At 44.1% G+C, this 24,855-nt stretch overlaps 1 protein-coding gene across 5 annotated transcripts in view; it reads left to right on the top strand.

Moving 5' to 3' along the window:
- Positions 1-24,855, top strand: part of LOC139546464 (protein DOP1B-like) — a 49,206-nt gene that overhangs the window by 755 nt on the left and 23,596 nt on the right. For 4 of the 5 annotated variants that reach the window (XM_071354869.1, XM_071354867.1, XM_071354868.1 and 1 more), the window contains exons 2-10: positions 1,317-1,429; positions 14,946-15,120; positions 16,751-16,932; positions 17,117-17,287; positions 17,875-18,064; positions 18,158-18,256; positions 22,557-22,680; positions 22,963-23,072; positions 23,282-23,393. In XM_071354869.1, coding sequence (XP_071210970.1) covers positions 14,959-15,120; positions 16,751-16,932; positions 17,117-17,287; positions 17,875-18,064; positions 18,158-18,256; positions 22,557-22,680; positions 22,963-23,072; positions 23,282-23,393 — 1,150 coding nt within the window. In that variant the 5' untranslated portion in view covers positions 1,317-1,429; positions 14,946-14,958. The remainder of the gene's footprint in view (positions 1-1,316; positions 1,430-14,945; positions 15,121-16,750; positions 16,933-17,116; positions 17,288-17,874; positions 18,065-18,157; positions 18,257-22,556; positions 22,681-22,962; positions 23,073-23,281; positions 23,394-24,855) is intronic. The other variant, XM_071354865.1, reaches the window with a different exon arrangement.

Raw genomic sequence — 24,855 nt, 5'->3', positions numbered from 1 at the left:
TGCATGATCAAATAACATTCAACTTAGACACCCATATATATGCCACTAGGGTCTCTTCCCAGTCCCCAAGTCCAAAACGAATTCACTGCAACGCACAGTATTATACAGAGCCATCCATGGAACTCCCTTTCATCTCCAATTACTCAAGCAAACAGCAAAATGACCTTTAAAAATCGGATTAAACAACATCTCATGGAATGGCGGGGACTGTAAGGGGACACACTCTAATACACTTATTTTTTGTGTTTTGTTGTATTTTACATTTCTGTGACTGTCCTTGTATCAGTGCTTTGTTACTTGTCATGTTTTTTTGTGGACCCCAGGAAGAGTAGCTGCTGCTTCTGCAAAATCTAATGGGCATCGAAATAAACAAACAAAAAATAAACACCACAGGAAAGATGAGGAAGTGGTGGAATTTGAGGAGCTATTTTCAACAGAGCAAGTGGATGATGATGTCATCAGAGTTCCGGGTCCTTTAGATCCTGTCAAAGATGCTGAGCGAGAGACAGACAGTATTTAGCTGGAAGAGCAGGAGCTTGCCTAATGCATTGCCAATAACATCTGATTGGATGAAATCCTCTTCTCGCTCACTCTCACTCACACACACAGACGGAAATCCCTGATTTGTTTTCTCACTCTCCATAGCCATGTCATCTTACATAATGCTGTCTGGTCTATAGAGTCACATTCAGAGGCTCTGCCGTGACTGAGCTCTGCCATGACTGAGTCTTTAACAGCAGTTTCTGTCCCATCCTAGCAGTTCTGGCCTGTCCAATTCATATTAGAAGTCTCACAAGGCATAGTCATATGGAATAAGGCTATATTACAGTCAGTTTCATAATCTGCTAACGAATATCTCTTTGCTCTTTGTGAGTCCACCCTCTAAACACACAGTCTCCCCCCTCCCCTTCAGGAGCAAACGTTGCAGGCTTACTGGCGTGCTCGCTGCTCCCTATCAGCATGTTCATGAGACGGAGAATGAGTGCTTGACGGGCTGCTCCAGGCTTTATTCTGTGTTGAAGTTCAACTTTAGGATAAACTACAATGTATTTGAGTATTTACACGATGTAGCTCCAGGCCTAAATATTAAAATTTCCTTGTTTGAATTCAAACAGACATTTTGTGATTCGATAAAATTCCAGGAAAATAATATGTTTAAAACCAATTTTTTGAAAGATATTTGTGTATCCACACAGTGATGTTTGCATAGGGTTAGTAGATCACTTGACAGGCTTGAGGTTGTCCTATATGCAAATCCGCCTGTATTTCTGCACCTAACCTGACCTGTTCACATTGCCAACCTACTTGTTTTTCAGGAGAGAACTTACAACATTAGCAGAAGTTGGAAGAGAGACAGAAAGGAAAGAAGAGAGAATCTGACTGTAGATCTGTGGATGCGTCAGCAACTGTTCTGAGACTAGCCTTTTCAGTAAGTTTTGTCTTAAAGGCAAAGTACTGACCGAACCTTTTTAAAGTAGAGGTTCTGATCCAGGATCTCTATTAAAGGTAGTTCTAATGGCTAGTGCTGTTTGAGAGAATGGTCCATTCACATATTTTCTGTCCAGAGCTAGACAGACTAGGCTAGTCAATCAGTTCACAGTCATACTGATATTACTGTGTTTTGTGTGTGTGTCTGTGTGTCAAAATCAAATCAAAGTTTATTGGTCGAGTACACAGTTTAGAAGATGTTATAGCGGGTGCAGTGAAATGCTTATGTTACTAGCGCCTAACAATGCAGTAAAATGTCAAACAAGTACACAAATAATTAAAATGTAAAATAAATAGAAATAAATTAAAAGTACAACAAAGAAATCAAGAACGTAACAGTAATCCAAATGCAATCTATATGTACAGTACCAGTCAAAAGTTTGGACACACCTACTCATTCCAGGGTTTTTCTTTATTTTTACTATTTTCTACATTGTAGAATAATAGCGAAGACATCTAAACTATTAAATAACACATATGGAATCATGTAGTAACCAAAAAAGTGTTAAACAAATCAAAATATATTTTATATTTGAGATTATTCAAAGTAGCCACCCTTTGCCTTGATGATAGCATTGCACACTCTTGGCATTCTCTCAACCAGCTTTATGAGGTAGTCACAGTCATACTGTCACATTCATACTGTAATTACTGCTTTGTATGTGTGTACCACAGCAGTAAATTGCAATTCATCTGTGTAATGCATTGAGTTTGGCAGTGATTTGCAGGATTTAGTGGCTGAGTGTGTTAGACATGGTCGGCTACGAGACGAAGAGGAAGTGATGTAAGTCTGTCAACGCCACTGCTTACTCATCAGCTTGGATTCCCCTCAGTGATATAATTCTGCTCCCTATAGTTATCTCAGTCTCTCTTTTTTCCTACTCTGATTCCCATCTGTCTCTTTGTCCATTCTGTCTCCAAATCCCTGAGCTTGTCTGAGATTAAGGTATAGAGAGAAACAGATACAGAGACAGAAATCAATCCATGTGTGTGTGTCCAGCTTGTTTCCACGATTTCAACACACTAACGATCAATGTTGTCGAGGAGACACAGATAGAGAATTATGGGGATGGCTAGCAAACAAGCAAGCAGCCCCTAGCTAACTCCTGTCAATTAGAGATGTTGACCTGAGATTGCCCTAATTAATCAACTGGTTGAGCGTACTGTGATCTCACCATCCACACACAGCTTTTAACACACAGACACAAAGAGACACAGAGAGCTAGGCTATTACACATATAGATGGGAGGGACATGGGGTCAGAGTTTGGGATGTGATCAGGGGGTTATGGGTAGGCAGGTGCCAGGTATAACCCAGACAGAGTACTTTGTCATTGACACTTATTCTGACTTGGTTAGTGGCTGCCATGTTAGTGTTGCTCAGCAGCACAATGTTCTCACCTGTTACCATGGATCAAGGGATTTAGTTTTATAGTGCTTCCTCACTGTTGTTCTGTTATTGAAGGAATTATTTCCAAAGGGAAGCTGACCTACTACTGTCCTGGAGTGACCAGAATGAGACTCCGCACATGTGGCAGTGTCTTTAACGAAACAGGTAATCGTTTTAGTCTGGGTAGCCATTTGATTAGATGATTAGATTAGGAAGGAGTCTTATGGCTTGGGGGTAGAAGCTGTTTAGAAGCCTCTTGGACCTACACTTGGTGCTCCTGTACCGCTTGCCATGTGGTAGCAGAGAGAACCGTCTATGACTTGGGTGGCTGGAGTCTTTGACAATTTTTAGGGCATTCCTCTGACACCGCCTGGTATAGAGGTCCTGGATGGCAGGAAGCTTGGCCCCAGTGATGTACTGGGCCGTACGCACTACCCTCTGTAGTGCCTTGCGGTCGGAGGCCGAGCAGTTGCCATACCAGGCAGTGATACATCCAGTCATGATGCTCTCGGTGCAGCTGTAGAACTTTTAAAGATCTGAGTACCCGTGCCAAATCTTTTCAGTCTCCTGAGGAGGAATAGGTTTTGCCATGACCTCTTCATGACTGTTTTGGTGTGCTTGGACCATGTTTGCTGGCGATGTGGACACCAACCAACTTGAAGCTCTCAACCTACTCCACTACAGCCAGGTCGATGAGAATGGGGGTGTGCTCGGTCCTCCTTTTCCTGTAGTCCACAACCACTCCTTTGTCTTGATCACGATGAGGGAGAGGTTATTGGCCTGGCACAACACGGCCAGGTTTCTGACCTCCTCCCTATAGGCTGTCTTGTCGGTGATCAGGCTGTTGTGTCATCAGCAAACTTAATGATGGTGTTGGAGTCGTGCCTGGTCGTGCAGTCATGAGTGAACAGGGAACTACAGGAGGGGACTGAGCACGCACCCCTGAGGGGCCCCCGTGTTGAGGATCAGCGTGGCAGATGTGTTGTTACCTACCCTTACCACCTGGGGGTGGCCCGTAAGGAAGTCCAGGATCCAGTTGCAGAGGGAGGTTTTTAGTCCCAGGGTCCTTAGCTTAGTGATGAGCTTTGAGGGCACTATGGTGTTGAACACTGAGCTGTAATCAATGAATGGCATTCTCACATAGGTGTTCCTTTTGTGCAGGTGGGAAAGGGCAGTTTGGAGTGCAAAAGAGATTGCATCATCTGTGGATCTGTTGGGGTGGTATGCAAATTGGAGTGGGTCTAGGATTTCTGGAATAATGGTGTGCATGTGAGCCATGACCAGCCTTTCAAAGCACTTCATGGCTACAGATGTGAGTGCTACGGGTCGGTAGTCATTTAGGCAGGTTACCTTAGTGTTCTTGGGCACAGGGACTATGGTGATCTGCTTGAAACATGTTGGTATTACAGACTCAGACCGGGAGAGGTTGAAAATGTAAGTGAAGACACTTGCCAGTTGGTCAGCACATGCTCGGAATACATGTCTTGGTAATCCGTCTGGCCCTGCGGCCTTGTGAATGTTGACCTGTTTAAAGGTCTTACTCACATCGGCTGCGGAGAGCGTGATCACACAGTCGTCCGGAACAACTGATGCTCTCATGCATGTTTCAGTGTTACTTGCTTCGAAGCGAGCATAGAAGTAATTTAGCTCATATGGTACGTAGGGTTGCACATTTTGGGGAATATTCAGAGGTGGAAACTTTCTGTGGGGAATATATGGGAATTAACGGAAATATATGCAAATGTATATTAATACCATTAAAATGTTGATGTTTTTTGCATTGGATATATTTACCATATCGTATGGAGACAGAAACATAAACCTTTTACCTTATCATAAGTAGATATAATTGCTAATTATTTAAATCCTTCCAATATAAATTTATAAAACTAATTACGAATTGCACTTTAATTAAATGAGTTGACTCTTCACCTGGGATTATTTCACTTAACAACAAAATAAAGGGAATATTGAATGATCCATCTCATCTCCCAAAAACGTTTTCAACATACATAAAATGATAGTCTAGAAACTAAAGCTTTGGTTGTCTTCCTCTCAGGCTTCCATGTCTTCTCCCTGGACCTCCTCAATGTCCACCTCTTGAACATCAGACTCTGAGGCCTCATCTTCACTGTCACTTTCCAACCTTATTGAGGATGGCTCGTTGTCAGGCTCAAAAAGCCTCAAATTTGCCCGGATGGCCACCAATTTTTCAACCCTTGTATTGGTCAGACTGTTGCGTGCTTTGGTGTGTGTGTTCCCAAACAAGGACCAGTTGGACACTGAGACGGCTGATGTTGGTGGGATTTGGAGGATGATGGATGCAACAGGGGAAAGAGCTTCAGACCCACAAAGTCCCTTTCACCAGGTGGCTGATGAGATGGGTTGGCATGACTGCCATATTGCATCTCCTTCCCAAAGCCCTTGCTTGGAAGTGTACTTCGCCAGACTGCCAAGAACCTTGCCCTCATCCAGGCCAAGGTGGCAGGACACGATAGTGATGACACCATAGGCCTTGTTGATCTCTGCACCAGACAGGATGCTCTTGCCAGCATACTTGGGCTCCAACATGTACGCTGCGGCGTGTATGGGCTTCAGGCAGAAGTCTTCACACTTTTTGATTTATTTCAGAACTGCAGTTTTCTCTGCTTGGTGCAACAGTGAAGTGGGCAGGGCAGTATGGATTTCTTCTCTTAAACATCAGACAAGATGGCATTGTCTCCCTCATTCTGTGCAATGGCTACTGCTATAGGTTTCAGGAGTTTCAGACTGCTTACCACTCTCTCCCAAAATACATCATCCAGGAGGTTCCTCTTGATGGGGCTGTCCATATCGGCAGACTGTGATATGGCCATTTCTTGGAGAGACTCCTTCCCCTCCAGAAGACTGTCAAACATGATGACAACACCACCTCAACGGGTGTTGCTGGGCAGCTTCAATGTGGTGCTCTTATTTTTCTCACTTTGCTTGGTGAGGTAGATTGCTGCGATAACTTGATGACCCTTCACATACCTCACATACCTTACCATTTCCTTGGCTCTCTTGTAGAGTGTACCCATTGTTTTCAGTTCCATAATGACCTTGAGGAGCAGATTCAATGCATGAGCAGCACAGCCAATGGGTGTGATGTGAGGGTACAACTCCTCTACTTTAGACCAAGCAGCCTTCATGTTCGCAGCATTGTCTGTCACCAATGCAAATACCTTCTGTGGTCCAAGGTCACTGATGACTGCCTTTAGCTTATCTGCAATGTAGAGACCGGTGTGTCTGTTGTTCCCTGTGTCTGTGCTCTTGTAGAATACTGGTTGAGGGGTGGAGATGATGTAGTTAATTATTCCTTGCACACGAACATTCGACCACCCATCAGAGATGATAGCAATACCATCTGCTTTCTCTATGATTTGCTTGACCTTCACTTGAACTCTGTTGAACTCTGCATCCAGCAAATTAGTAGATAAAGTATGTCTGGTTGGAGGGGTGTAAGCTGGGCAAAGAATATTCAGAAATCCTATACACATTGCCTGTGAGCATCAGAGGTGAACCAGTTGCATACACAGCTCGCGCAAGACATTCATTAGCATTTCTCTGACTACGTTCCTCCATTGACTCAAAAAACGTGTGATTCCAGGAGGACCATGAGCTGTTGCTATCGATAATGTGTCTGATTCATCATTTTCACCTCAAATAAAAGTAGGGGGACTTTTATCAGAGGTTGCTTGTTGTGAGCACTGAGGGAACTTTATGCACTTGGCCAGATGATTCTGCATCTTTGTTGCATTCTTCACATATGATTTAGCACAGTATTTGCAAATGTACACAGCTTTTCCTTTTACCTTAGCTGCAGTGAAATGTCTCTACAAATCAGATAGTACCCGTGGCATTTTCCTGTAAAGATTAGGGAAAAACATTGTAAAAAAATAAATAATAATAATAATAAATACAATTCCATGTATAGATAAATAGTTAAGCAGTTAGATTAAATAACTCATTTGTAAGATAAATGTTTAAAAATGAAACATGTATGGAAACAGGTGAATTAACACTCCTCAGTTAGCACGCTCAAGCAAGCTAAAACCCACATGGTAGCAAAAAATTACTTGTTAACAAGTTAGAAATTATTTAAACACACTTTGCTATAGGCTACTATTCACTAGTTAACAAAAAATCATGTATGTCACAAATATTTTCACCCCACCCAGTATTGTAATCAAAACTTACCAGAAAGCATGTAGTCCTTGGCTCAGACAGTGTAGTAGTGTGGGCTCAATAGCATCTCATTAGTGTGCAAGGTCTTGAGAATCAGCTGTACATGTGATGGAAGAATGCACTGTGCATGCAGAGGGTTTCAATTCCACTGAATTGGGGATAGTTTAACCAAAATATGCCACAAGACCTAGAATTGCCTTATGTGTATCCCACATAAACGGTTCACTGTTATAAGCAAACTTTTTACAATTATTTTTAAGCAAAATTCCCCAAATTCCCGGGCTTAAGTTCCCATTAAAAATTTCCGGGAAAATTCTGGAAATTTACTGGAAAGTTTCCGACCCTTTGCAACCCTACTGGTACGCTCGTATCACTGGGCAGCTCTTGGCTGTGCTTCCCTTTGTAGTCTGTAATAGTTTGCAAGCCCTGCCACATCCAACGTCGGAGCCGGTGGAGTACGATTCGATCTTAGTCCTGAATTGATGCTTTGCCTGTTTGATGGTTCAAACAGCGGGATTAACAGCGGGCATTGCGGGATTTCTTATAAGTTTCCGGCTAAGAGTACCGCACCTTGAAAGCGGAAACTCTACCCTTTAGCTCAGTGTGGATGTTGCTTGTAATCCATGGCTTCTGGTTGGGGTATGTACGTACAGTCACTGTGGGAACGACGTCATCGATGCACTTATTGATGAAGCCAGTGCCTGATGTGGTGTACTCCTCAATGCCATCGGAAGAATCCCGGAACATATTCCAGTCTGTGCTAGCACAACAGTCCTGTAGCTTAGCATCCGCTTCATTTGACAACTTTTTTATTGACCGAGTCACTAGTGCTTTCTGATTTAGTTTCGGCTTGTAAGCAGGTATCAGGAGGATAGAATTATGGTCAGATTTGCCAAATGGAGGGCGACTGTGTGTGGAGTAAAGGTGGTCTAGTGTTTTTTTTCACTCTGGTTGCACATTTTAACATGCTGGTGGAAATTTGGTATAACGGATTTAAGTTTCCCTGCATTAAAGTCCCCAGCCACTAGGAGCACCGCCTCTGGATGAGCGTTTTCCTGTTTGCTTATGGCCGTATACAGCTCATTGAGTGCGGTCTTAGTGCCAGCATCGGTTTGTGGTGGTATGTAGACAGCTACGAAAAATACAGATAAACTCTCTAGGTAGATTGTGTGGTCTGCAGCTTATTATGAGATAGTCTTCCTCAGGAGAACAAAACCTTGAGACTTCCTTAGATATTGTGCACAAGCTTTTGTTTACAATTATACATAGACCGCCACCCATTGTCTTACCAGAGGCTGCTGTTCTATCCTGCCGATACAGTGTAAAACCCGCCAGCTGTATGTTGTTCATGTCATCGTTCAGGCACGACTCAGTGAAACATAAGATATTACAGTTTTTAATTTCCTGTTGGTAATTTAGTCTTGCTCATAGGTCATCTATTTTATTTTCCAATGATTTCACGTTGGCCAATAGAACGGCTGGCAGGGGGGATTTACTCGCTCGCCTACGAATTCTCAGAAGGCAGCCCGACCTCCGCCCCCTTTTTCTCCGTCTTCTCAAATGACTGGGATTTGGGCCTGTTCCCAGGAAAGCAGTAAATCCTTCACGTCGGACTCGTTAAAGGAAAAAGCTTCTACCAGTTCTTGGTGAGTAATCGCTGTTCTGATGTCCAGAAGTTATTTTTGGTCATAAGAGACGGTAGCAGCAACATTATGTACAAAATAAGTTTTTTTTTTTAAAGTTACAAACAATGCAAAAAAAAATAACAAAATAACACAGTTGGTTAGGAGCATGTAAAATGTCAGCCATCCTCTCCCACGCCATTTTATGGTCCCCCTCTCCGTTATATGACTGCTCCCTATGTTTCTCGTCTGTCTGTCTTACTAATTCTGATTCCCGTCTATCTTTGTCTTCCACTCTGTCTCCAAATCCCTAAGCTTGTCTGAGATAAATGTATAGAGATAGAAATCAATCCGTGTGTGTCTGCTCAGCTTGTTTCCAGGATTTCAACACACTGACAGAGATCAATGTTGTAGAGGAGACAAACCGATAAAGAATTATAGGGATGTCTCACAAACAAGCAAGCAGCCCCTAGCTAGAACATTAGAGATGGCCCTATTTAATCAGCTGGTTGAACGTACTGTGATCTCACCATCCACACACAGCCTCAAACACACAGACACAAAGAGACACAGAGGGCTAGGCTATTACACATATAGAGGGGAGGGACATGAGGCCTGAGCTTGGGATGTGAGCAGGGGGTAGGCAGGTGACCAGTATATCAGTATCACGCCTCGATTACACCGACAGCGTCATTGCATTGTGGTACACCAAAAGTACATTCATTTTCAATGGAACGTTGCGTTGTTGCCTTGCAGCATTGCATTGCAGAGGCAGTTGCAGTGCGTTCTGTGTGGCGCATACGTTGGATTTATCGAACAAATGCGTCAAACTGTATGCATAGACAGCTTGACAGAAACGGTAGCAGAGGTGAATGTTGACCTTTTGTTGCACACACATCCAGATGATGCTGCGTACCATTTTGCGCAATTACACTGTAGGTGTGATCAAGGCATTGTCATTGACATGTACTCTGACTTGGTTAGTGGCTGCCATGTTAGTGTTGCTCAGCAGCACAATGTTCTCTCCTGTTTCCATGGATTAAGGGATTAAGTTTTATATTACTTCCTCAGTGTTGTTCTGTTAATGGAGAAATTATTTCCAGAGAGAAACTGACCTTCTAGAGTACTGTCCTGGAGTGACCAGAATGAGACTCCTCACACACTCCTCACGTCTTTAACGAAACAGCCAGGGAAAGCCTGTGTTTCTACGCATAATATTGTTTGTGTCTGGTGTGTGTTGACAAGCGTGTGTTGTGCAGGCTTGCCTATGTTAGTTAAAGCCTCTCTCTCCCATAGTGAGTCCAGATGTCTCTGTTGCTCTAATCCTGCCCTCTCTCTCACCATATGTTAGTCTCTCTCTCTCTCTCTCTCTCTCTTTCTCTTTCTCTTTCTCTCTCCATGTTTTTGTTAGTCTCTCTCTCCTCTCTCTCTGCTCCATGTCTCTCTGCTCTATTACATTTACAGACTGTGTGTACAGACACACACACACACAAAACAACCTTTCCTCTGGCAGGAGAGCCATTGAACATATACAGTTAAACCTTATGTCAGTGATAATTATTTTTCAGAGCTAAATAAAATAGTTTATTGCATATCTAGGATTGTCTCCATTTCAAATCTTTCAAATGACTCTTGTCATCCCATTGGTTGTCACAGCAACCTAATGTGTGCGTTAATTGGGCCAGTACTTGGACTCGATGAAACATATCTGATGTTTCACCGAGTCATTGCTGAACGACGACATGAATAACATACGGGTTATACACTGTATCGGCAGGATAGAACAGTAGCCTCTGATAAGACAAGGGGTGGCGGTCTATGTATATTTGTAAACAACAGCTGGTGCACGATATCTAAGGAAGTCTCAAGGTTTTGCTCACCTGAGACAGAGTTTCTCATGATAAGCTGTGGACCACACTATTTACCAAAATAGTTTTCATCTATATTCTTCGTTGCTGTCTATTTACCACCACAAACTGATTATGGCACTAAGACCGCACTCAATGAGCTGTATATGGCCATAAGCAAACAGGAAACGCTCATCCAGAGGCGGTGCTCCTAGTGGCCAGGGACTTTAATGCAGGGAAACTTAAATCCGTTTTACCTCATTTCTACCAGCATGTTAAATGTGCAACAAGAGCGGAAAAAAACTCTAGACCACCTTTACTCCACACACAGACGCGTACAAATCTTTCCCTCACTCTCCATTTGGCAAATCTGACCATAATTCTATCCTCCTGACATCGTCCCCACAGTGACTGTACTTACTAGAGGTTGATCGATTATGATTTTTTCAACGCCGATACCGATTTATTGGAGGACCAAAAAAAGCCGATACCGATTAATCGGACGATTTTTATATATATTTGTAATAATGACATTTACAACAATACTGTATGAACACTTTTATTTTAACTTAATATAATACATCAATAAAATCAATTTAGTCTCAAATAAATAATGAAACATGTTCAATTTGGTTTAAATAATGCAAAAACAAAGTGTTGGAGAAGAAAGTAAAAGTGCAATATGTGCCATGTAAAAAAAGCTAACGTTTCAGTTACTTGCTCAGAACATGAGAACATATGAAAGTTGGTGGTTCCTTTTAACATGAGTCTTCAATATTCCCAGGTAAGACGTTTTAGGTTGTAGTTATTATAGGAATTATCGGACTATTTCTCTCTATACCATTTGTATTTCATATACCTCTGACTATTGGATGTTCTTATAGGCACTATAGTATTGCCAGCCTAATCTCTTGAAGTCATAAACAGCACAATGCTTGAAGCACAGCGAAGAGCTGCTGGCAAATGCAGGAAAGTGCTGTTTGAATGAATGCTTACGAGCCTGCTGCTGCCTACCATCGCTCAGACTGCTCTATCAAATATCAAATCATAGACTTAATTATAATATAATAACACACAGAAATACGAGCCTTAGGTCATTAATATGGTCAAATACGTTCCGTATTTTATCTAACAGGTGGCATCCCTAAGTCTAAATATTGCTGTTACATTGCACAACCTTCAATGTTATGTCATAATTATGTACAATTCTGGCAAATTAATTACGGTCTTTGTTAGGAAGAAATGGTCTTCACACAGTTCGCAATAAGCCAGGCAGCCCAAACTGCTGCATATACTCTGACTCTGCTTGCACAGAACGCAAGAGAAGTGACACAATTTCCCTAGTTAAAAGAAATTGATGTTAGCAGGCAATATTAACTAAATATGCAGGTTTAAAAATATATACTTGTGTATTGATTTTAAGAAAGGCATTGATGTTTATGGTTAGGTACACATTGGTGCAGCGACAGTGCTTTTTTCACAAATGCGCTTGCTAAATCATCACCCGTTTGGCGAAGTAGGCTGTGATTCGATGATAAATTAGTAGTTAATTAGTGATTTATGTTAAGATTGATTGTTTTTTATAAGATAAGTTTAATGCTAGCTAGCAACTTCCTTGGCTCCTTGCTGCACTCGCGTAACAGGTAGTCAGCCTGCCACGCAGTCTCCTCGTGGAGTGCAATATAATCGGCCATAATCGGTGTCCAAAAATGACGATTACCGATTGTTATGAAAACTTGAAATCGGCCCTATTTAATCGTCCATTCCAATTAATCGGTCGACCTCTAGTACGTACATACCCCAACCAGAAGCCATGGATTACAGGCAACATCCGCACTGGACTAAAGGGTAGAGCTTCCGCTTTCAAGGAGCTTATAAGAAATCCCGCTATGCCCTTCGACGAACCATCAAACAGGCAAAGCATCAATACAGGACTAAGATCGAATCGTACTACACCGGCTCCAACGCTCGTTGGATGTGGCAGGGCTTGCAAACTATTACAGACTACAAAGGGAAGCACATCCGTGAGCTGCCCAGTGACACAAGCCTACCAAAGGAGCTAAATTACTTCTATACTCGCTTTGAAGCAAGTAACACTGAAACATGCATTAGAGCATCAGCTGTTCCGGACGACTGTTATCACGCTCTCTGTAGCTGGTGTGATTAATACTTTTAAACAGGTCAACATTCACAAGGCTGCAGGGCCAGACGGATTACCAGGACGTGTACTCTGAGCATGCACTGACCAACTGGCAAGTGTCTCCACTGACATTTTCAACCTGTCTGAATCTGTAATACCAACATGTTTCAAGCAGACTACCATAGTCCCTGTGCCCAAGAACGCTAAGGTAACCTTCCTAAATGACTACCGACCCGTAGCACTCACATCTGTAGCCATGAAGTGCTTTGAAAGGCTGGTCATGGCCCACATCAACACCATTATCACAGAAACCCTAGACCCATTCCAATTTGCATACCACCCCAACAGATCAACAGATGATGCAATCTCTTTTGCACTCCGCACTGCCATGGCCCACCTGGACAAAAGGAACACCTATGTGAGAATGCCATTCATTGACTACAGCTCAGTGTTCAACACCATAGTGCCCTCAAAGCTCATCACTAAGCTAAAGACCCTGGGATTAAAACCTCCCTCTGCAACTGGATCCTGGACTTCCTGACAGGCTGCCCCCAGGTGGTAAGGGTAGGTAACAACACATCCGCCACACTGATCCTCAACATGGGGGCCCCTTGGGTGCGTGCTCAGTCCCCTCTTGTACTCTCTGTTTACTCATGACTGCATGGCCAGGCATGACTCCAACACCATCATTAAGTTTGCTGATGACACAACAGTGGTAGGCCTGATCACTGACAACAACGAGACAGCCTATAGGGAGGAGGTTGTAGACCTGACCGTGTGGTGCCAGGATAACAACCTCTCCCTCAACGTGATCAAGACAAAGGAGATGATTGTGGACTACAGCAAAAGGAGAACCGAGCACGCCCCCATTCTCATGACAGGGCTGTAGTGGAGCAGGTTGAGAGCTTCAAGTTCCTTGGTGTCAACATCACCAACAAACTAGAATGGTTCAAACGCCAAGACAGTCGTGAAGAGGGCACGACAACGCCTATTGCCCCTCAGGAAACTAAAAAGATTTGGCATTGGTCCTCAGATCCTCAAAAGGTTCTACAGCTGCAACATCGAGATCATACCGACTGGTTGCATCACTGCCTGGTACGACAACTGCTCAGCCTCCGACCGCAAGGCACTACAGAGGGTAGTGCGTGCAGCCCAGTACATCACTGGGGCCAAGCTTCCTGCCATCCAGGACCTCTATACCAGGCGGTGTCAGAGGAATGCCCTAAAAATTGTCAAGGACTCCAGCCACCCAAGTCATAGACTGTTCTCTCTGCTACCGCACTCTACCTACATGTACATATTACCTCGACTAACCGGTCCCCCGCACATTGACTCTGTATCGGAACCCACTGTATATACCCTCGCTATTGTTATTTTACTGCTGCTCTTTAATTATTTGTTACTTTTTTATTTCTTATTTTTTACTTAACACAGATTTTTCTTAAAACTGCGTTGGTTAAGGGCTTGTAAGTAAGGATTTCACTGTAAGGTCTACACCTGTTGTATTCTACGCATGTGACAAATCATCTGAGTAAGAGTGCTCCCATCTTATTGATCCTTAATGGTGAAACAGCCACGTGTGATAGAAGAGAACAATATGTACTGGATATAATTTTTTTACCATTCTGCTCGATGCTCCTCAGCTCGGCAACAAAAACAATAACAACGGTGGTGTGGCTGCAAGTGGCGATGTTTCCCCCTACTGCGAATTCTGTCTTTAAAAGGCAAAACTCATCCTAGATCAGCACTTCTACTCTGAGACACTTTGTGAATAGGGGCACTGATGTTTGTTCCTCTGGGAGCATGTGTAGATGTGTTCAACAGGAATCAGTCGCCCTGTGTCCTAAATTCCAGTTGTCTGTTAGACTATTTTCAGAATTCAAGCCAGGTCAGGCAGACCAGCACAGAGCAGACCCAATCATGAATGAGCTCATTGTGATTCCTGTGTGTGTGTGCGTGTGTGTGACCGCATGTGTCACTGTGACCATATCAATTTGCGTTTGCAGGAGAAATTCCTCTGCAACATAGCTCAATGTTACAAACAGAAATCTCGGTTGTGTTCATTAGGGGACACCGTATCAAAACAATTCAATTTCAGGTACATGTAGGTTATTACCAGGCTCCACTTTCCACTGTTTTCTTCCAATTTGAGCCTAGTGGACATGACCCTGATGTAGGGATTAATGTCTGACAACAAATATCTGTTCTGTCGCCCCCTCTCCTCTCTGTTTCCCGTTCTCCCCCTTTCCCCAGACACACGCTGAGCATGCTGGGACGTGAGTCGGGCATTATGGATCCCGAGGAGCAGGAGCTGCAGAATGACTACCGTTACCGTAGTTACGCGGCAGTCATCGAGAAGGCCCTGCGGAACTTTGAGTCATCCAGTGAATGGGCCGACCTCATCTCCTCTCTGGGTAAACTCAACAAGGTACAGTTAACATGGCTGGTACAATATATTCAGACATGAAGCCACTCTAGACCAGGGGTTCTTTTTCAGCCTGGGACCAAAATGAGAAGTTCAGTGTTTTCTTGGGACCCAAGCTCATGAATGTGATGTCACCAGGCAGACCAAAATTTGCACAAAAAAAGTCCAAAAATGATTCATAAGGAATAAGGGTTTGAAGTGTCTGTCCTATAAATATTTTAGTTTTTTTAACACATATTTAACCCCTTTTTGGGTAGGCACAAAACTACCTCCATACCATTATTATATATTTTTTTTTACCGCTATCGGTTACCTTCAGACGAGTCCCGCAACACTTGTAGGTGTCTTAGAGCAAAACGAAGAACACCATCGTGTTCATGAGAATCTCCCCTTTCCACAAACAAAAGTTGGCACATTGTCAGTACTGACTTCTGACGACTCCCTTGGGGCTTGAGGGGGTCGTAGAGACCACCATCGTGTTCGTGAGAATCTCATATTTCCATCGAGTTTGAAGGCCAAACCACAGATGTGGAAGGCCGCCATAGATATCTCCAGCTTAAACTGACTGATTTTGATGGAGATTTTTGTATTATGTTATTTAGATTGACGCACCTGTACGTCAATAGACTCTGATATCTGATTGAGAGTGACTGACCAAATCAATGGTGGCATTTTCTGAGTGTATTCATGTCCTTACAGAGTAGAAGCTAACTGCTTATTCTTTAGCATTGACGAGTTAGCCATGTTATTGGGCTCTTGGTCAGAGTATTGTACTTTCTGTGTTTGAGTGGCTTTCTGGCTCTGGGCCCAGTCACTACCTGCAGTCACTTGTCCGTCCTGCTGGTGTTGCCATGGTTGCGTCTGGTTCTGTCTGGATCTGGCTCCAAGATCAGTGGACCGTGAGATTGGCATCCGCTATGAGATGGAAAAACATTCCCAATCTATCAATCGAGTTTCAGAAAATAAGCCTACATCAGTGTTCATTCACTTAGCCCACAATCATTCAATGGAGAGGATGATAGTCTATACCTTTTACTTGATAATGTATTTGCTTCTAACTATTAAAGCTGTTAGAAGACAACACATTATTCAAACTCTCATTGACCTGTCATACAGAGTGTATTGATTGCTTTTGCAAGCACTCAGTTTAACATTTCTCGTTAAACTGTTCTACTGCAGTAGCCCAGAATACATGGCCTAACTCTGTCTCTTGCTCCACCCAAGGGGACTTTGGACACTAGTAGGTCACTGCTTGTGACACATTTAGCAAGAAGGATGTTTGCTTCAGAGTGTTATGGTAGAATGCCAGTGTGTGTTGATCTGTGTGTGTCTAGGGGCTATGTGAGAATGAGTGAGGATCTCTTCAGGCCACTTTAATCTGTCATGTAAACAAAGCAACACTTCCAGTTCCTGCTCATCTATTTGGTTATGTTGACAGTGTCAATACTGCATGACCTCTTTTTTTTTTTTGTCAATAGCCCAGACAAATTACATATTAGATATACAATAATTGCTTATTTCTTTGGTATTCATTACAACACACACCACTAACTACCACCACAAGCGCCATTTGGTACCAGGTAGTTACCCCCCTTCATCACCGCTCTCCCTCTCTCTAATCCTCCCTCCCCAGGCCCTGCAGAGTAACCTGCGCTACTCTCTGCTGCCCAAGAGGCTAATCATTGGGAAGCGTCTGGCCCAGTGTCTGCACCCGGCCCTGCCCAGCGGAGTGCACATCAAGGCCCTGGAGACCTATGAGGTCATCTTCAAGATCATCGGCACCAAATGGTTGGCCAAGGACCTCTTCATCTACAGGTGTAGGACTCATGCTAACCCATAGGATGTGTCCGTCCGTCTGTCCGTCCGTCTGTATTGTCTGTCTGTCCTGAGGTGTTGTAGGCCTATTGTCCATGTGTTAATGGATTGTGTGTTATCCTGTACTGATGTGTGTGTGTGAGTTAATGTGTTGTATTGATCTCTATCTTTGTGTGTGTGTTAGCTCGGGGCTGTTCCCGTTGCTGGGCCATGCTGCAATGGCGGTGAAGCCAGCCCTGTTGACGCTGTATGAGCGCTACTACCTCCCCCTACAGAGGGCCCTACTGCCCAGCCTACAGGCCTTCATCACTGGACTACTGCCTGGCCTGGAGGAGGGGGCTGAGGTTTATGACAGGTACGTGCGCGCACACACACCTGCAAAATTGCAATATATATTGCAATATACACTGAGTGTACAAAACATGACAGACTGACCAGGTGAAAGCTATGATCCCTTATTGATGTCACGTGTTAATTCCACTTTAATCAGTGTAGATGAAGGGGAAAGCCTTGACACAATTGAGACATGGATTGTGTATGTGTGCCATTAAGGGTGAATGGGCAAGACAAAAGATTTAAGTGCCTTTGAACGGGGTATGATAATAGTTGCCAGGTGCACCAGTTTGAGATCTGCAACACTGCTGGGTTTTCCACGATCAACAGTTTCCCATGTGTATCAAGAATGGACCACCACCAAAGGACATACAGCCAACTTGACACAACTGTGGGAAGCATTGGAGTCAACATGGGCCAGCATCCCTGTGGACCGCTTTCGACACCTTGTAGAATCCATGCCTTGATGAATTGAGGCTGTTCTGAGGGAAAAAGGGGGTGCAACTTAATATTAGGTGTTCCTAATGTTTTGTACACTCATTGTATTTTCTTTTGCATATATAGTTGCATGATATTACTAATCCTCTTCCCCCTCTCCCCTCTCTCCAGGACGGATGCGTTGCTACTGAGACTGTCTATGTTGGTGGGCCAGCAGGTGTTCTATGGGGCTCTGTGGGGCAGTGTGTTGATCAGCCCTCTAGTCCGGCTGCCCGCCTCTCTCTTCATCGTCACACACTTTGACCGCTTAACCCCCCCGCACCAGCAAACACGCATGCTGGGCTATGACAACCGCCTGGTGGTGAGTTATTGTGTGTTAGTGTGAGCGAGTGTAGGGTTGTGTTGGCCATGTTGGATATGTTGTATAACCTGTCTGTCTGTCTGTCTCTCCCAGGTGAAGGCGCTATGTCTGTCTCTGCAGGACTCTAATGTTCTGGTGCAGAGGAACATGCTGGAGATCCTGCTCTTCTTCTTCTCCTTGGCCACCTGCCTGGTAAGTAATGTTAAAATCACATTTTATTGGTCACATACACATATTTAGCAAATGTTATTGCAGGTGTAGCGAAATGCTTTTGTGCCTAGCTCCTACAATGAAGTAGTATCTAACAATCCACAACAATACACAAATCTAAAAGTAAAATAATGGAATTAAGAAATATATAAATATTTGGACGAGCAATGTCGGAGTGGTATTGACTAAATACAGTAGAATAGAATACAGTATATACATACAGTGGCAAGAAAAAGTTTGTGAACCCTTTGGAATTACCTAGATTTCTGCATAAATTGGTCATCAAATTTGATCTGATCTTCATCTGTCACACCAATAGACAAACATGGTGTGCTTCAACTAATAACACACAAATTATTGTATTTTTCTTGTCTATATTGAATACATAATTTAAACTTTCACAGTGTAGGTTGGAAAAAGTATGTGAACCCCTAGGCTAATGACTTCTCCGAAAGCTAATTGGAGTCAGCTAACGATGAGTCCAATCAATGAGACGAGATTGGAAACGTTGGTTAGAGCTGCCCTGCCCTATAAAAAAACACTCACACAATTTGAGTTTGCTATTCACAAGAAGCATTGCCTGATGTGAACCATGCCTTGAAGAAAAGAGATCTCAAAAGACCTAAAATTAAGAATTTTTGACTTGCATAAAGCAGGAAATGGTTACAAAAGTATCTCTAAAAGCCTTGATGTTCAATCAGTCCACGGTAAGACAAATTGTCTATAAATGGAGAAAGTTCAGCACTGTTGCGACTCTCCCTAGGAGTGGCCTTCCTGCGAAGATGACTGCAAGAGCACAGCGCAGAATCCTCAATGAGGTTAAGAAGAATCCTAGAATGTCAGCTAAAGACTTACATACAGTATATCACAAAAGTGAGTACACCCCTCACATTTTTGTAAATATTTGAGTATATCTTTTGGGGTCGTACTCACTTTTGTTGCCAGCGGTTTAGACATTAATAGCGGTGTGTTGAGTTATTTTGAGGGGACAGCAAATGTACACTGTTATACAAGCTGTACACTCACTACTTTACATTGTAGCAAAGTGTCATTTCTTCAGTGTTGTCACATGAAAAGATATACTCAAATATTTACAAAAATGTGAGGGGTGTACTCACTTTTGTGATATACTGTACATCTCTGGAACATGCTAACATCTCTGTTGATGAGTCTACGATACGTAAAACACTAAACAAGAATGGTGTTCATGGGAGGACACCACGGAAGATGCCATTGCTGTCCAAAAAAAACATTGCTGCACGTCAGAAGTTTGCAAAAGTGCACCTGGATGTTCCATAGCACTACTGGCAAAATATTCTGTGGACAGATGAAACTACAATTGAGTTGTTTAGAAGGAACACACAATACTATGTGTGGAGAAAAAAAGGCACAGCACACCAACATCAAAACCTCATCCCCACTATAAAGTATTGTGGAGGGAGCATCGTGGTTTAGGGCTGCTTTGCTGCCTCGGGGCCTGGACAGCTTGCTATCATCGACGGAAAAATTAATTCCCAAGTTTATCAAGACATTTTGCCGGAGAATGTTAGGCTATCTGTCCACCAATTGAAGCTCAACAGAAGTTGGGTGATGCAACAGGACACATAAGTAAATCAACAACAGAATGGCTTCAACAGAAGAAAATATGCCTTCTGGAGTGGCCCAATCAGATTCCTGACCTCAAACCGATTTGAGATGCTGTGGCGCATGACCTCAAAAGACTGGTTCACACCAGACATCCCAAGAATATTGCTGAACTGATACAGTTTTGTAAAGAGGAATGGTCCAAAATTCCTCCTGACCATTGTGCAGGTCTGATCCGCAACTACAGAAAATGTTTGGTTGAGGTTATTGCTGCAAAAAGAAGGGTCAACCAGGTATTAAATCCAAGGGTTCACATACTTTTCCCACCCTGCACTGTAAATGTTTACACAGTCTGTTCAATAAATACATGAAAACATATAATTGTTTGTGTGTTATTAGTTTAAGCAGACTGTGTTTGTCTGTTGTTGTGACTTAGATGAAGATCAGATCACATTTTATGACAAATCTATGCAGAAATCCAGGTAATTCCAATGGGTTCACATACTTTTTCTTGCCACTGTATGATATGCGTAAAGCAGTATGTAAACATTATTTAAGTGAATAGTCTTCCATTATTTAAAGTGGCCAGTGATTCAATGTATATACGGCAGCACCGTCGTAAGGTTGTAGGGATGAGTAGCTGGGTGGGACCCGGCTAGTGATGGCTATTTAACAGTCCGATGGCCTTGAGATAGAAGCTGTTTTTTAGTCTCTTGGTCCCTGCTTTGATGCACCTGTACTGACCTCGCCTTCTGGATGGTAGCAGGGTGAACAGGCTGCGGCTCGGGTGGTTGATGTCCTTGATGATCTTTTTGGCCTTCCTGTGACATCAGGTGCTGTAGGTGTCCTGGAGGGCAGGCAGTGTGCCCCCGGTGATGCGTTGGGCAGACAGTACCACCCTCTGGAGAGCTCTGCGTTTGGGTGGTGCAGTTGCCGTACCAGGCGGTGATACAGCCCAACAGGATGCTCTCAATTGTGCATCTGTAAAAATTTGTGAGGGTTTTAGGGGCCAAGCCGAATTTCTTCAGCCTCCTGAGGTTGAAGAGGCGCTATTGCGCCTTCTTCACAACACTGTCTGCGTGACCATTTCAGATTGTGAGTGATGTGTACACCAAGGAACATGAAGCTTTCCACCTTCTCGATTGCGGTCTCGTCGATGTGGATAGGGGCATGCTGTTTCCTGAAGTCCACGGTCAGTTTCTTTTTTTTGTAGACGTTGAGTGAGAGGTTATTTTCCTGGCCCCACTCTGCCAGGCCCCTCACCTCCTCCCTGTAGGTTGTCTTGTCATTGTTGGTAATCAGGCCTAATACTGTTGTGTCGACTGAAAACTTGATGATTGAGTTGGAGGTGTGAATGGCCATGCAGTCATGGGTGAACAGGGAGTACAGGAAGGGGCTGAGCACGCACCCATTTGGGGCCCCTGTGTTGATGATCAGCGAAGTTGTTGTTTCCTACCTTCACCACCTGGATGCGGCCTTTCTGGATGTCCAGTACCAAGTTGCATACGGCGGGGTTCAGACCCAGGGCCCTGAGCTTAAGGATGAGCTTGGAGGGTACTATGGTGTTGAAGGCTGAGCTATAGTCAATGAACAGCATCCTGACGTAGGTATTCCTCCTGTCCAGATGGGATAGGGCAGTGTGCAGCACAATGTAAATTGCATCGTCTGTGGATCTATTGGGGCGGTATGCAAATTGAGGAGGGTCTAGGGTGTCAGGCTAGGGTGTCAGGTAAGGTAGAGGTTCATGATGACAGAAGTGAGTGCTACAGGGCGATAGTCATTTAGTTCAGTTACCTTTACTTTGTTGGTTACATAAACAATGGTGGACATCTTGAAGCAAGTGGGGACAGCAGACTTTGATAGGGAGAGATTGAATATGTCAGTAAACACTACAGCTAGCTGGTCTGCACATGCTCTTAGGACGCGGCTAAGGATGCCGTCTGGGCCGGCAGCCTTGCGAGGGTTAACACGTTTAGATGTCTTACTCACGTTGGCCACGGAGAACGAGAGCCCACAGTCCTTGGGAGCCGGCCACGTCGGTGGCACTGTGTTCTACTCCAAGCGGGCAAAGAAGGTGTTTAGCTTGTCTGGGAGCAAGACATCGGTGTCCGCGTTGTCTGTAGACCCTGCCACATAAGTCTTGTCTGAGCCGCTGAATTGCGACTCCACTTTGCCTCTGTACTGACATTTTGCATGTTTGACTTGCATTACGGAGGGAATAACTACACTGTTTGTATATTCCCAGTCACCTTGCCATGGTTAAATGCGGTGGTTCGCGCTTTCAGTTTTGCGCGATTGCTGCCATTTATCCACGGTTTCTGGTTTGGGTAGGTTTTAATAGTCACCGTTGGAACAACATCCCCTATACACTTCCCGATGAACTCAGTCACCGTGTCCGTGTAAGCGTCAATGTTTTTCTCAGAGGTTAGTTTACCTCCTCCTCTTCCTCCACCACCACCTCCTCCTATTCCTTTTTCTCCTCTGTCTCACCTCCTTCTCCTCACCTCCTCATTCTCCTTCTCACCTCCTCATCTCCTCTTCCTCCTCACCTCCTCCTCCTTATATACTCTGTCCTGCTCCTCCCTTAATCCTCTTTCATCTCCTCTTCCAACTCTTCTTTCTTTGCCTCTCTATCTTCATCCTCTCCCCTTTCCTTTTCCCTGTGCCCCATGTGTAACTGTCCCTGTTATTACCTCAGGACCCAACCCAAGGCAGTATTCCTATGACTAGGGAGGACACGATCACAGTGGTGTCTGCTGCTTCCCTCACGCTGCTCCGCAGAGACATGTCCCTCAACAGACGCCTCTACGCCTGGCTGCTAGGTAGTTAGTGTGGATAGACATGCACCACGGCCATGTTCACTCACACACACACACACACCACACACAATGAAGTTATGGCTTTGAGTTGTAGTCTAGCAGTAGGCCTGAATATACTTCACTATGTGGCTAATAAATGTAGTTGTAGCTAATGTCGTTTAGGTCTACCTAATAAATGTATCCATGTAGCCTCAATTGTTTGCACCTCTCCTTTCAGAGAATAAAATGTATGCCTTGGTATTATAAGTGAATAACTGTATCTCTGTGTGTGTTGCTGTTCCCCAGGCACAGACATTAAGGGGGGTATGGTTGCTGCAGACCATGACCTCTTCATCTCCATGGAGGAACACACAGCCTTCTACTTCAACACCCACTCCAGAGAACTCTTAGTGCAGGTCGGACACACTAGTTAACACTAATGTTGATCAGTTGCAGTATATAAATCATACTGTTACAGATGATTAAACCTCATGAAGGACTTAAAACACCTGCCCTTAAATGCAAGTCATTCATTTTAATATGAAACCATGAAAACAAGGTGAACTTGAATTCAGTAAATACCCAGTGGTGTAACGGTGTGTGTCCTCTGTGTCTCTGTCCTTAGGCTTTGATCAACATCTTGAATCAGAAGGATGTGGAGGCGGACCCGGAGAGCGTGATTGGTTATCTACGACCATTCCGCATCATCATCAGCCTTATAGATAAGCCAGAGATAGGTAAACACACACCTCCCCTACTTCAGGCCTCTTCTCTCCCACCCCCCCCTCCCCTTCTCACTCTCTCCATCTGTATTAAGCCCTCTGCTGGTAAGTAGGGTGTAGTGGTGATGATGTTCATCTCTCTCAGGTCCTCTGATAGTGGGCAGTGTGTGATAATGATAATGACGATGATGGTGGTCTCTCTCAGGTCCTCTGGTAGTGGGCAGTTTGTGATAATGATGATGATTATGATGCTGGTCTCTCTCAGGTCCTCTGATAGTGGGCAGTGTGTGTTGATAATGATGGTGGTCTCTCTCAGGTCCTCTGGTAGTGGGTAGTTTGTGATAATGATGATGATAATGATGGTGGTCTCTCTCAGGTCCTCTGGTAGTGGGTAGTTTGTGATAATGATGATGATAATGATGGTGGTCTCTCTCAGGTCCTCTGATAGTGGGCAGCGTGTGATGATAATGATGCTGGTCTCTCTCAGGTCCTCTGATAGTGGGCAGTGTGTGATGATAATGATGGTGGTCTCTCTCAGGTCCTCTGATAGTGGGCAGTGTGTGATAATGATAATGACGATGATGGTGGTCTCTCTCAGGTCCTCTGGTAGTGGGCAGTTTGTGATAATGATGGTGGTCTCTCTCAGGTCCTCTGATAGTGGGCAGTGTGTGATGATAATAATGGTGGTCTCTCTCAGGTCCTCTGGTAGTGGGTAGTTTGTGATAATGATGATGATAATGATGGTGGTCTCTCTCAGGTCCTCTGATAGTGGGCAGCGTGTGATGATAATGATGCTGGTCTCTCTCAGGTCCTCTGATAGTGGGCAGTGTGTGATGATAATGATGGTGGTCTCTCTCAGGTCCTCTGATAGTGGGCAGTGTGTGATGATGATGATGGTGGTCTCTCTCAGGTCCTCTGATAGTGGGCAGTGTGTGATGATGATGGTGGTCTCTCTCAGGTCCTCTGATAGTGGGCAGTGTGTGATGATAATAATGGTGGTCTCTCTCAGGTCCTCTGGTAGTGGGTAGTTTGTGATAATGATGGCGGTCTCTCTCAGGTCCTCTGATAGTGGGCAGCGTGTGATGATAATGATGCTGGTCTCTCTCAGGTCCTCTGATAGTGGGCAGTGTGTGATGATGGTGGTCTCTCTCAGGTCCTCTGATAGTGGGCAGTGTGTGATGATGATGATGGTGGTCTCTCTCAGGTCCTCTGATAGTGGGCAGTGTGTGATGATGATGGTGGTCTCTCTCAGGTCCTCTGATAGTGGGCAGTGTGTGATGATAATGATGCTGGTCTCTCTCAGGTCCTCTGATAGTGGGCAGTGTGTGATGATGATGGTGGTCTCTCTCAGGTCCTCTGATAGTGGACAGTGTGTGATGATAATGATGCTGGTCTCTCTCAGGTCCTCTGATAGTGGGTAGTGTGTGATGATAATGATGCTGGTCTCTCTCAGGTCCTCTGATAGTGGGCAGTGTGT

The sequence above is a fragment of the Salvelinus alpinus genome, chromosome 20, assembly GCF_045679555.1.
Source record: "Salvelinus alpinus chromosome 20, SLU_Salpinus.1, whole genome shotgun sequence".
NCBI classification, from domain to species: domain Eukaryota; kingdom Metazoa; phylum Chordata; class Actinopteri; order Salmoniformes; family Salmonidae; genus Salvelinus; species Salvelinus alpinus.
The sequence above is the reverse complement of the archived record's forward strand: the minus strand, read 5'-3'. Positions and strand labels throughout refer to the sequence as shown.